At 39.2% G+C, this 14,635-nt stretch overlaps 1 protein-coding gene across 4 annotated transcripts in view; it reads right to left on the bottom strand.

Annotated features, from left to right (window-relative positions):
- lrp8 (low density lipoprotein receptor-related protein 8, apolipoprotein e receptor) overlaps positions 1–14,635 on the bottom strand; it is a 191,258-nt gene that overhangs the window by 37,815 nt on the left and 138,808 nt on the right. For all 4 annotated transcript variants that reach the window (XM_078258490.1, XM_078258493.1, XM_078258492.1 and 1 more), the window contains exons 6-9: positions 13,342–13,464; positions 10,362–10,484; positions 7,683–7,802; positions 5,995–6,120 (exon numbers count right to left, since the gene is read on the bottom strand). In XM_078258490.1, the coding sequence (XP_078114616.1) occupies positions 5,995–6,120; positions 7,683–7,802; positions 10,362–10,484; positions 13,342–13,464 (492 nt within the window). The remainder of the gene's footprint in view (positions 1–5,994; positions 6,121–7,682; positions 7,803–10,361; positions 10,485–13,341; positions 13,465–14,635) is intronic.

The following is a 14,635-nucleotide window of genomic DNA, read 5'->3' as shown; positions in this document are numbered from 1 at the left end:
CCATTTATCATTCTCAACCCACTCTGTACTAGACATGGGTAATTTGCAATACTGTCAATCATAAGTGTGCTACTGTATGTGACAAGGAAACGTTTGCCGATCTTGACAATGATACATAAATTGTAGCACATATCTCAAACCTGTATTTGAAAGGTGAACCTGCATATGTGCATCTTTGCTAATGTAAATGCAATCCACGCTGTTCCTGAGACAGACAAGGTCACATTGACTTCATGCCAGTGCTGCTCACTGGCAGTACAAGTTGATGTTATTACAAGCTGTCATGTGTTACCATCTCAACAAGACCTGAAAATTGTCAAAGTTGTTGACTCAACAAGTGTCAAAACATTGGTCTGTTTGCAATGTGCTCCAGTCCTTTTTTCCCCTTTCACATGTACTTCAGCCTGCACAAAAAGCTGCACATACGGTTATCTACAAGATACAATGGGTGGTGTTGAGTTTTGATTGTTATTCTCCAAAGGGAACATAATGTAAGACAGCTGAGGTCTTGTTTTGCATTAGTACTATTTAGGTCCTTTATGCATGTATTTTTGATTATGTGGGCATAAATAAATCATCCAAATAAACCTTTTAAAAGGAAAATATATTCTGCACACAGACTTCTTTTTAACGCAACATAATGCCGTTCACTTAATTATTTACACAATTATGCTGTGCAGAAAAGTAACACGTACATAATGCGAGGTGGCCCAAACTGGAAGCAAAAGGACACATCCATTTAAAGAGCATCGTCTTTGACTGTGTGTGTGAATGTGTGCCCTGCTGCTGGATGTAATGAAGCACAATGTGCAGGTGGACAAAGTAGCCCAACAACTAGACATGACACATTGTTCTATTTTTAGTACAGCAGCTTGTCAAAAGTGTGTTCCTGGGTTCTCATCCTTTAGGTGCGTACAGGATGTGCTGTTGGCTGGTACATCGGTTACCTGGGGCACATTTTTCAACAGGCTGAAGGTGAGCATGAGTCAAGCTTTTGAATAATTCTCATGCAGCTGACAAGGTCAACTTCATTCATAGTAAACACAGACAAAGAAAACCTTTTTTTTGGTGCATGCCTGCATACGGTAGACACCTCACACACAACCTGTATATACAGTACACTCCAAAAATCCATCAAATTACTCCATAACCATTGTCTGTCTGCCTGTTTCCCTTTCTATCTTTTTCTTTTTTTCACACAAATATCCATTCATCTCACATTCTTGCTATTTTCCTTCATCTGCACTTCTCTCTCCTATCTGTCATGTTACTCTTCACTCCACACTGTCCAGTATAGCAGAAATGCCATGTAACAAGACAAGGTTGGGAAAAAGTCACACTGATGTGTACACACACACACACACACACACACACACACACACACACACACACACACACACACACACACACACACAATTTCAGACAGAGCAGCCAACCATCCCTCAATAGGTTTCCTCAGCCCCAGTTTAAACCGGGCTACTGCACAGGAAGAAAATATTACATTTCTACTACTGTTTGGATCCAATCATTTTCCTCTGACTACTAGGTTTGAAACCATCAATTTCACCTGCTGAGAGAGAGAGAGAAAAAGAGAGAGAAAAAGAGAGAGAGAGAGAGAGAGAGAGAGAGAGAGAGAGAGAGAGAGAGAGAGAGAGGAACAAAACAAGAATGAGACAAACAAATGTGATTGCATGAAATTAAGAGTAAGAGGATGTAATTGGGGAGAAAGCAAGAAGGAAAAGAGTGGAAGAGAGGAAGTAAAGCGAGAAAGACAGATTGAGAAAAGGAGAGTAAGAAGATTTTGAAGTATGTATAGAAAGAACAGAGATGGATCTACCTTCTGTTTCATCAATCCCCTTGACTCAATTTGTCAAGACAGTATCTCTTACCCCTCATCACTGTCAATATGTTCACTGTTTTTTTCAGTCATGACACTAAATATGTCATCAAAAAGTACAATATTATCTCTCCTCAATATATCCCAGCAGAGCAACAAGACCCTAAATATATTTTAATCTGTACTGCCAGTTCAGGGCTGTTCTGCCCTGTTAGCCAATTGAGATAATGCAGTGAAAAGATAAATACGGTTGGGAAAATTCCATCAGACACTGCGGGCGCATTGATTTGATTTGCAGATGTTTATGTTGTGGGGATGCAAAGTACCATAAAGACAGACGGAAAGGTCAGACATAACGGTATGAAATTCTGCAGGATGATGTTCAGTTGCAGCCAGTGTGATGGTGGTGTGGTTATAGGATGATGTTATGTCTGCAAGTAGACACACCTGTCTAGGTCAGCCATGCTTGTTAAGATAACAGGCCATGCTATATAATGATGAATAGATGCTGCAGCAGGGAGCAGAGATGAACCTTCTGTCAAAAGTCAAAAAGTCATCCTACTTGCTAGCATTGCTCCTGACAAGGCAAGTTACATAGCCCTCCATTATCTCTGTGGTGGATGGCCAGAGTCTCTATTAGAAATGGTTCTTTTATTAATCTGTGGACCAACATTTAAAGTTGTGGACATTGTAGATCTCAGGTCACTGAAAGAATAAACGACAAAGAAACTATAGATGATTATTATATACATGCAAATTTGTATTCTGGATTATTATTACCTACATTCCTACAGGGGGGACAGAATAAAATGTTATGTGCTTGTCTTTTAAAAGCCTAAAAACTTTTTGAGATGAGGCTTGACAGTGTTCCACATCATCATAGGTCCCATGGCAAAATCTTTTGACAATGGAGATATTCTGACCACCGCTTTAAACCCATTTTGAAAAGTGTGTGCTCAAACTGTCATGTGTGGAAATAACTGCTCTTGGCACTGTGGTTAAGCCTGCAGTACACTGTAGATGAGGGAGACAACAAGGAACAAGAGGAGGGAAAAAAAGAGCAAAAAAAGGAAAGCAAGACTTTGGTCCACAGGCAGTTTGTAAATTTCCTCTGTATCGTTGTGACAGCGTGTCCTGCTTTTATCAACCAGTTAGTGTGTGTACCTGTAATGTATTCTACAGTGCCACGTCATTCTCGTCCTTATCCTCACTCCTGCCTGTACATTTCATAAACGTTTATTTAACTACCTTAAAGGTCTCCGTTTTCTACTGTCATTAAAAAGCAATTAAATTGTCTGTATGTGGATGTTAGCGGCATTCATTCAATATTTCAGTACACCCAATAACGACCCCTAAAACCACTTCTACTATATTTGTAGAAAAGTAACTACAATAACTACTAGTTGTATTTTTTCATTTTTATATAGTTTGAGTTAGTGAGTGAGTGTTCATTGTTTTGCGTGACACTTCAAAACTGTAGCATAGTTATTATTTGGTCCTATATGCATGCATTATCATGAACAAAAGTAGAAATGTTATTATCAATTAGTTCTTGATGCAGCAATTTCAGTTTTAGGTGCAGCATTAAATTATTTTAGTTATTTTGCATCTTTTATAATAATAACAGAATACAAATATGGACACTGGCAGACATTTTCTCTACAAAATAATACTTGTTCTACGTTGACCTCTTTTGGTCTTTGGCTCTATAGAATTCAATTTTGAATCAACTCTAATCTATATATGACAGACTGCCGTCTGTGTGGATCCATCCTTCTCATGCATGCAGTAAACACCTTTTCTCTCTCTCTCTCTCTCTCTCTCTCTCTCTCTTACACACAATAATAATAACTCAAGTTGATGAGTCAGTGAGGGGCATCACACCCATATAGGTGTAAACACAAAAACAATGAATGCAATTAGTGTAGAGCAAGGCTTTCTTGAGAGGACTTAATGGACGCTGCCATGTACTAATACAAACACGCACACGCATTCAAAAATACAAGCTTAGAAAAGGGAAGGCATTATGACTCCATTCTGGGATTTTACTTTTAATTAGCATTGCTAATGTAGCAGTTGCATTTTACTGTGAAATTAATCTGCACAGCCTGAAACTACGTGTTGTAGGATTAGAATGTAATGCACTCTTTGTACATTGGAGAACGTAAAGAGCAGAGGTTATCTCTTCTCATTCAATTGTCTGCACAGCCTCAACTTGCTACAAACACAAGTAGAAAATGCAGGGGGAAAAAGCTATACATGCCACTGGGTGTAAATTACAGAGGATTACACTGTGTTTTTCTGTGTGCCTCCGAGATAGAAGCACAAATAACAGCCTGAACTTCAATATGTACAAATTATATTTGCACTTGGCATGTGTCACATCTCATCACAGAACGTGACATCCCTCCTGGCCAGTATCTGTGTACGAACGTTGACGTGACTTCTCGAAATAACTACATGTTCATTTGTTGACCAGAATCCCAAAGTGTACATGTATGCTGATGGCCGTGCATGTGTGTGATTGGGTGTACATACTGTATGTGTGCCCAGGAAGGATTTTACAGGCAAATCTGGCTTCATTAAGTCCACATTACATCAGCTTCACGAAGCAAACATCTCTGCATTTATGGTCCCATCTCTATTTGCTCCTCAGAATAAATAAACCTCAACATAAACAATAATCCTGTCACATTTTCTGTCTCTTTCTCTTGGTGCTGTCTCCTTTGGCATGCTATTGTTGATGTGCCACAATCAACAGTGCTGATGCATCTCTGCATTACCTCAATGAACAGAGAGATGTTCATACAATGCATCCATCCATCCACTTCTCTTTTTTCCTCCTCCGCTTGCCTATCCTCCCCTCTAAAAGATGCCTTGGCCTCTGACAAGGACTGTTTGCACTGCCTAACAGCAATAAAGATTCACACAGAGAGGCATGAAGCAATCAATGGTGTTTTTTATGCCACTTAGCTTAAGAGTGAGGGCCTAGAAAACAGGGCCTTTAAGCTCTCTCATTACCAGACCGGTTCAGCCTATAATGACTCAACCTAAGAGCGATGGCGGTAATCACTAGTAACTCTTTTCTCTCTCTTGTCCCACAAAACAATTTGCTTTCTAACTCAATCAGTTGAAGGTTTCATTCCCAATTTAGGTAAAGGGGTAGGTACATGGCATTAACATGACAGTTTCCTGTAGATTTTATAATGTAGATAAAGCACTGATAATGCACTGATTATAGTTTCTAATCCTCTCTAGGTCTGCAGGTACCCCTCTATTCTTTTAAATGGAAAAGATGTAGCGTTTTGCATTAATAACAGCATTAAAAAAAAAGCAATGAAATTCTGCTTTCAGCATGGCTATATGTAAAATATATATAAACTTTTATCATAACATCACTACACATCAGACGCCCTAATTTTTCAGCAGGAAATGTTATCTGCAGGTGTTTAAATGGTTGTTGACAGACAGCGTCGTTATCGGTAAAGCCAGCTGTAACAGTCTGAGAGAGGGGGGAGCTGATTAAAAACACCCAGAATTCACATGGAGCTTTTCAAAAGGTAGTCTTAGGTGCAACCAACAAGCTACAGTTGCATCTTCATTTCAGGATTTAGGCAGACCATTTTCTGGTAACAACCTTGTCTTATGCAGTTTTGAGGACAAGATTTTATTTTCATTCATACCAATGCTAGGAGTGTTTACCCAGGCCAACATTGGGTACAGACCTTGCTTGTATCCCATAGTGAGTGGGAAGGCCCCCTCCCCACACAACATCCTTCCCCTGACATTCCAGGGAGAGCAGACTTTTCATTAGTGAGGACTGCAGAAAAAGGTGGCAAATATTTATCTTTGCACAGATTGCTGTGCAAGGCCTGCATACAAAGCAAGCCTCTCGTTTCACAGAATCCCACAGTGTGAGAATAGTGTGGGATGTGCCTCAGTAGCTAGGGGTGCTGGAATGGGAAAATAATTGGTGTATATATAAAAGCTAGTCTCAACGTGTGATTTCTTTCGAGTACATGTGTGCCCATGTCTGTATTTTTGTGAGAACATCCATCTATTACAGTGTGTCTTTACCTGAACAAATGTGTGTGTGTGTGTGTGTGTGTGTGTGTGTGTGTGTGTGTGTGTGTGTGTGTGTGAGATAAGTGGCTCACCCACGGCCTTGCAGGTCTTAGAGGCAGGGTCCATCTCGTAGCCTTCGTAGCACTCACACTTATAATCTCCTTTGTAGTTGATGCAGATCTGACTGCAGGCATCTGGGTTCTCACATTCATCTATGTCTGTGGAGAGAAACATGGCACAGAGACATACAGATCAAAACAACACCAAAGAGACACACCCACACAACATCTTTAATGTCTAAAGAGTGAATAAGAGAAGTAACTTTTCTGTGTTTTAACAATCTTTTTTTAAAACAAATGTGCACTTCAAATTTAGAATTTGATTCTTCAAATGGAGGATTTACATCTATCTGGCTGAGAGCATCAACAGATAGAATCAGATCTTGGTTTGAAAAATGTGCATGCTTGTTACTTGTTAGGTAACAATGTAAATGTGAGAAACCCAGTATAATTTAATTTGCATTGATCAGCATTGAGACCATAATTGCTCCAAAGTGTATTACAAGTTATTTGTTTAAAAAAAGATTCTACATTACTAGTCAGAGAGAGGATCTGGTCTGCTTTGCTAGACTGGCCTCGTCTTTATATGAATGAATATTTTGTCAACAGAATATTTCACCTGTCCACTGCACAGATATATAGTCTTTGCTAGTTTGTTTATGACAACAAAGAGACTAAGTGACAGGGTGATACATTTAAACACCTTAAAACAAATAAAACCATAAAACAACAGTCCAACATTTTGTGAAATGGCTTGTTTGCCAGCAAACCCACAGCCCGATGAGAAGATCAATACCAATTTAATCTCACTGAGATCAGGATTCAGGGTGTGTTTAGTCAAGCATCATGATGTGAAACAGGGGAAAGTGCTTCTCTGGATCTGCCCACAGTAAAAGAAATTGCTATCAAGCTACTTTAAAGCTGTCCTAACTATGCTTTGTATCTTATCTTGTTACTTTAATTAAAAGAAGAAATACTTAAGTATGGCATTGCGATTTAGTATTATTATTATAAACTTTATTTATTCAGGGAATGTCAGAGAGAGTGGGAACATTTGAGCTATTTTCTAAAACGTACTGTGTCGTCATCTCACAAGCAACTCTATGCTACACAGATATGAAAATAACATTACCATCATGGATGGTGATGTGTTGTAAAAACATGCCATAAGAAGCTAAATAAAACCTCCTTTCTTTCATCCTGAAAGATCGTACTGTAAATCCACCCAAGAATCAGGATCTGGCAACCAAACTACAACTACAATTACATCCAGAGGTTGTTGGTCATGATATCCAACTTATAACCGCTCCCACATTCTTACATCTCAAATTATATGCGTATTAAATAAAGAAGATACAATATGAAAATATGTCTGCTTTGGAGTGGGTAAAAAAAGCTGTTTTTGCAGCAGTTGCTGCTTTCAAGTCATGTCCCAGACATGTTCTCTTTATTTGACATAGACAGATTAGATCACTTAATTTTTAATGGAAAACAAGCACCTTTCCCCAATACTGTATGTGCAAATGCTCCTTTTATCAGAATATGGTCAACTGTTGTGTTGGAAACCCTGTGAAACTCTCATGGAGCTCAAATGGTCTCTCACATAGCTAAATAAAACAGAGGGCAGACAAAATGGCAGCAGTCCAGACAAGGTGTTATTGTACATTAGTCATGAGCTTCTACATTAAGGTGGTAGCTTTCTAAAGAACTTTTTTCTTCACCTCCACAAGTCTTTTTGTCCAGGAGTTTATACCCAGAAGGACAGTCACACTCATAGCCAATTCTGCGGTCCCTGCAGATGTGGGAGCAGCCGCCATTGTTGTCTGCACACTCATTCAGGCCTGCAGAAAGAGGGGCAGTGGGAGGAAGGACAGCAACAGAGTAAAGAGGAGTTAAATATTGATGAAATAACTCCAGCAGGGTATTGGACCTAAAAAAATCAGGTTGGATAAAACACAAAGAAAGAGTTGGACAGAAAGACAAAACACCTACATTTGTGCATGTGCAAAGTTTTATTCTCCCAGCCAGTTAGGATAAGTTAGTCATGTCCCTGCACATCAAACTTCAATTAAAAAAGAAACATTGAGTGCAAAAGCCTGTGTGTGTGTGTGTGTGTGTGTGTGTGTGTGTGTTCATGGCCTATTGCCAGAGTCTTAGCCAAATGCACCTGGAATTAATCCATTCTCCAACAGGGAGCTTGGTCATGTGTACCAGGTGCCACTCCACTATGATGCCTATTGTTACACAGACACATGCTGTCCTTCATCCTCTCATCTCAATCTCTCCATGTCCTCCTTTCCTTTCTTTTTTTGTATTTTAGAACAGCAGACAAGATTGGACTCACTCTGTCATGCTTTCTTAATGCACCTTCCTTTTTGTATCTGTTTCTGCACCTCCATTTGTTCCTTTGTCTTTCAACTACCCTCCAGGGAGTAGAGAGAGATTGCTTCAGAAAGCTAAAGCTGGTAGTTCATTACCGGTTTACATTAAAGATTTAAGCTTCAAGGCTACAAGTTCTGCTGTGAGACAGTGAGACTGGGAGAGAGAGTGAGAGAGACAGCAAGAACAGAAATGGAGGGAGTCTGACAGAGAGCGAAGGGACGGAAAGAACTTAAGAGACATTTGACCAAAATGAAGGTTGTAATTTTCAGTATAGTCACTGTATTCTAGCAGATATCAAGTCAGAATAAACATATTAAAGTAAAATAAAGTGAACTGAACTGATTCATTTTCATCTAGCAGGACAGCTACAGAATACACTATAGGCCAAAAGTATGTGGACACTCTGTCGACATTTGTTACTTTTTTTCAAGCAGAAAAAGTATTCCTGATCATCTTCCCATGACTAACTAATTTTGATATATAAAATCTGTGGAGAGAAATTGTAATACAGCATAAATTAAAGTTTAGACAATTACAACTTTGTGTCAACAGTTTGGGATAGTTCCTTTCCTTCTTCAACATGACAATACCCTAGTGCACAAAGCAGGTCCATACATTTTGGTGTGGAAACTCGACAAGCCTGCAAAGAGCCCAGAACTCAACTCCATCCAACGCTTTTGGGAGGAGCTGGAATGCTGACTGTGAGCCGGGCCTTATCGTCATCAGTGGCGACCTCACTAATGCTATTGTGTCTTAATGGGAGCAAATCACTGCTGCAAAGTTCCAAAGTCTTGCAGAAAGCATTCCCAGAAAAGTGGGAGGCTGTTATAATAGCATTTTAATACCCACGGTTTTGGGATGAGATGTTTAACAATTACATACAGCATGGGTTTAATGTTCAGATGTACATATACTTTAAATCCATATACAGTAGTGTGACTTGACTTTAAAGGAACCCTGATGAGTTTTTGACCACTAGTAAAATGTTTTTTTATGAGTGGGTCCCCATTTTGTTTATATAATGCGCACACACGTGTTTCACATCCTGCATTCGGTTTAACACTATTTCACTGATTGACAGTTGGCAGTGATAATGCAACAAGAAACGTAAGCCTCTTCCCCACAGCCTGTTCAAGGCAGGACTGTTGCGCCTTTAATCTGCCTCGCCTTCTTTGTTAAAGTTACGAAGACGGAATGGACAGAGGGGGACAGAGTTGTTGTGCCATTATTCTTGGTTTAAGAACTATCACGTTCTCCACGTTTCAGATAATGGCAGTTTTCAGTTATAGTTAAAACAAAGAGGATGGGCAGGTTTTGCCTTGAGACAACTGAGCATCATGTTTAACATGAATTATATAGTTACAGGGCAATCTCATTACAGTGTATATCCATCTGCCTCCAGATCAGAGCTAGTTGAAAGGGCTGCACTCTCACATATCATTTTATACCCATGTGACTGGCTGGAGACAACTCTACTTCAGAGCAGGGCCCTGAGTGAAGTGCTGTTCTCTCAAGTAATAAGAGACTTCTGCTTTTACATGTACTTGAGTAACATTTTACCAAAACAACCCAAGTTACACGTTTTATTTAACACATTGTGTTTTTCTCAACTGCCTCACTCTGTTTGCAGCTGGATTTCACTGCTTGTGATGTGAGATCCATGACTGAAGCTCGCTAAGTGGTAATTATCTATGGTGTGTGGATAATCTGTGTGGTACCTTATAGGTAATGTAGTCCGGTCACGTTTTCCTGGCTAAGATTGCACTAGAGGGCAAAGTCGCTTGGCTCTTTGATCATAACAAGGCGGGTTGATAAGTCCTGATTTACCCTGCCTTGATCAAATGAAGCTCCTTTTACTAAAAAGAGTGACCACCCACATTAGAAGCAGTTGATGATGCCCGAGTACGAGTGTGTGCATCAGTGCTATTACACTAGCATGTATGCCTGAGGTGATGAAATAACTAATGTGTATCTGGGTATGTATGTGTGTGAAGAGAAACAGAGACTAATTATCCTACCACACTCCTTCATGGGTTCATCAGACCAGTCCTTGCAGTCTTTCACATTGTCACACACCTTGATGCTGTCAATACACTCCCCATTCTTACAGCGGAACTTTCTTGGCCCGTCGCACTTTGTAACTGTGGTGGGGACACAAGAAAGATAGAGAACAGGTATCTTTTCAGCTTAAAACACACAATGTCCAGGGACTTTAGTAGGTGTCTGCTTGTCCTGCACAGGTGAACCAAATCAGTATTCTGCAACACAAAACTCAATCCACCAAGATGCAAATTGCTAACATATCATGATCGGTTGGGCAGTCAGTTCCAGATGGAGTAGTTTTCCCCCATTTATTGTGTATAAAAAAGAGTTTGGTAGGCACAGTAAGTTGGTTGTAGTTTGTGCAGCTAGTCAGCAAGAAAGTTGAGTTTTTTTGCTTACAGTAAGAGCTAAATGGATTAATTATAGCTACCTTGAGAAATTCCCTTGAGCATAAAATTTTTCAGAAGATGATTATCCATTGAAGGTAAGGTTTGATTTTATTTCACAAGTATCACTATTATGCACAACATGTTTCATATCAGCCATTGTTTGTGATGTATAGTACATGACAGCTTCTCACAAAAAAATGCATGCAAAGGGGAATGCTCACACGTATTGTACTGTGCCATTTTCGTAAACTGGGAAGAGCAAAAAAAAGTCTACTTCAGGTTCATAGCTGCACTTCAAAACACTGGCTTAAAGTAAGTGTCTGATAATGCTAATAATTGAGCTTTTCTGTGTGTCACAATATGTAAACTCAAGGTGATGCAGTGAGTGGTTGAGTAAAAATATCACTGTAACTTGTTTGCAAATGTGAACCATGCTCCCTTCTTTCTTAAATAATGTTTCACTGTGGACGCTTCTTGGATACATATTTCACAAATTTATTATTAAGAGGAAAACCTCTTGAGATGTGCCATCTCGTTTTCGAGGGGACCTCAAGAATCAGAAACATACATACATACATACTGACATACAAAAGACAAAAGCTCTCCATCACCCCAATACCACCCATAGCCTCCCCATTCCAACCATTAGATATTAGACAATAAACAGTTAAGGTCATTCATATAGACAGTTGAGAAAAAACAAAAAAAAAATCAAGCATGAGGAAAACAGTTGCAGCTTGTATGCAAATAATTAAGAAGAGACATCGTAAAGTGCCCATATTATGCTCATTTTCAGGTTCATAATTGTATTTTAAGGTTGTACCAGAATAGGGTTACATGGTTTAATTTTCAAAAAACACCATATTTTTGTTGTACTGCACCGCTCTCTCTCACTGCTGCAGATCCTCTTTTCACCTGGTCTCTGTTTTAGCTACAGAGTGAGACCTCTTTTCTTCTTCTTCTTCTGTACTATCTTTGATTGCACTCGCACATGCGCAGTAGCTCAGATGTAGATCATGTCAGCTAGCTAGCTCCATAGACAGTAAAAGAAAGGCTGTTTCTCCAACTTCGGTCAGTTATAAGGCAGGATTAGCTGGGAGACTTCTAAATGAGGGCGCACATGTAAGTAGTTCTTTTGTAGATTATGGTGAACTTATGTGTGTTGTAGCAGTGCTTTGCTATTGAGAACGAGGTAGCATGCTAGCGTTAGTATTAGCTTTAGCATGCTAACGCTAACGCTACAAGCTAACGGTTGCGTTTAGCCAGCTCGTTTCGTGTCGATGCCGATTTTGAACAGCTCACCCGGAGACTGAAGGCAGGACACATTCAGAAACTGTATCTCACTCAAAACAGCATGGATGGATTTTTTTTCAAAGTATGTATGCATGTGGAAGCACCAGAGACACAAAAGAACACTCCAAATCCCAGAAAAAGTGTTTTTTTCATAATATGGGCACTTTAAACTGGTGGAAAGAGGACATAGATCTAAAAGACCTAGGTAAACCATTCCAATCAGAAGGGGCTTTAAATGTAAAGGCTCTCCTCCCAATTTCTTTGGATATATTTGGTACAGAAAATAAAAGATGGTCAGTGTCTCTTAGGCTATAGGATGATCGATATAGAATCAAGTGTTGTTTCAGATAGGATGGGTAGTTTGAAAAAATGCATTTGTGAACAAACTGCAACCAGTGTAACTGTCGTCTAGCATTTAGTGAAAGAAGATTCAATGACTGATACATTTGACAGTGATGAGCTCTAAATGGACACCTCAGAACAAATCGGCAGAGAATATTATACATCACGTTCAAAGGTTTAAGATGGGTTTCGGCTGTGTTCTGATAAACAACATCCGCATAATCAATTATAGGCAATAATAGTTGAGTAATAATTTTTAATCTAATCTGTTTTGTAAAACATTTCATTGAGCGGTAGAACATTCTTAAGCTACAGTTTATTTTGTTCACAATGGAATCAATATGAGGTCTGAAGGTAAGTTGGGAATCGAGCCAAAGGCCCAGATATTTAAACTCCTCAACATTCTCTAAAGGTGTACCATCCAGGAATTTAACTTCAAGAGAATTATTTTGCTTATGGAGTGCAGATCTGGTTGCAAAAAGCATGCTATAAGACTTCTTTTTATTCAAAGACGATTTTAAACAGAAACATAGTGAAGCTCTTTAAATACTCTGACATTGTTGCCTCATCTATGTCTTTGTTGCTTTAGCAGAGCAAAACCTACTTCTGTAAACAGTTTCTCATGGTGCAGATTAGAATAGTGCAGCCAACTGAAGCCATCTGTGCTTCTCTCTACTATATCCCCTGTGAATCCCCTAAGAAGTATTTAAAGTTGTAATTGGGTGGATTTTTAGGATGAATCAAGTATGACAAAGGACTGAATAAGGCATGAAGCTGATGATTTGCAAACACAGATTACATTTGTAAGGGTTACATTGCCACTTTTCGTTGCAGTAGAATGTGATCTTCATCATTCAACATTCAGATAAAAAAAACATTAAATAATAAGAAAAAATAAATATAATACGGCTTGTACTCATCTGACACTTACCATTGACACAGCCAGCTTCATCACTGTAGTCTGGACAGTCGTGCACTTTATTACACTGTTTGGTGCCGTGGATACAGGATCCATCGCCACACTGGAACTCATCAGGTCGACATGTAAGCAGCGCTGGTAGACACAAGCCATGGACACACATACATTAGAATTAGCTGACCTGCCATTATTATTTAAGTGAAAATATCATCTATTGGTCTCATCTATGATACAGATACAAAGCTCAGAACAGAAAAGAGCATTATTAAAGTACACACAGTCACTGACGGAGATATAAACCCTTTTAAACATTCCTACACTTTCATTTTAATTTAAGTAAGGTGAAGATAAAACACATGCATGAGCGCGCGCACACACACACACACACACACACACACACACACACACACACACATTCAGCTGATCATTTATCATCTTCATCTGTATCTATGAAGATGTATATGTGTGTGTAAAGTATCTGTGTTTTGCTTCTTTAACTAGGCCAACTTGGAGTGCATTCCATTCCAACAATAATCAGTCATACAGAACTCTTACCTGCACAAAAAAAGCCCTGACGGTATTTATTTAATGTCTAAGGAAAACCCACATATAGTGACCTACAGTACTGCGATTGTGAATGTGCAAGTGTGGATGGGCATCTCTTTGTGCTTGCTCTAATGGCAAGGGCAGGTTTATTTAACTCATTTGTCTTTTTAACTGGCTGTTTAATTATTCATGGGTTGTGTTTTGGACCAGCTCTGCCAAGGGAATGGAGGCAGATATGATCGATGGCTGTGGAGGCCACAAAAATGTATTAGAAAATATTAAATAAAACATAGCCACACACACTGTTTCACACCAAGTGAGCACACACCCACATATGTACATGTGTCCTGTAGGTAAGCATAAACATATCAAATGACCAAACTGAAATGCATGTATGCAGCAAGATGTGTACATTTACATAAACACACAGATCAGCTGACTCAGACTTCTAATGCTCGAACAAAAAAATAAAGACAAACACATATCAATGCTAAAATCAGCAAAGTGTGAAAGACATAATCCTGGGCCATCACAAAATGTGCTGATTCTTTCAGCCACATGATTGGGATCTGAGCTCAGCTAATTATGATAAATCCCCGGGAATAGTAATATTAATGGATTGCCATCTGCAAAAATGTTGGCAGGAGGGAAAGGACAGGACCAACTAGAGATACTATTTGACAATTTCTCATTTACATTAACCTCCTGTCACGCTTCTCACAATCACTTGTCTCAGCATGTCTGTGAAATAACACAAGAT

Source organism: Sander vitreus, chromosome 9 (genome assembly GCF_031162955.1).
Source record: "Sander vitreus isolate 19-12246 chromosome 9, sanVit1, whole genome shotgun sequence".
NCBI classification, from domain to species: Eukaryota; Metazoa; Chordata; class Actinopteri; order Perciformes; family Percidae; genus Sander; species Sander vitreus.
Note: the sequence above shows the minus strand (reverse complement) of the source record. Positions and strands in the feature narration are given on the sequence as shown.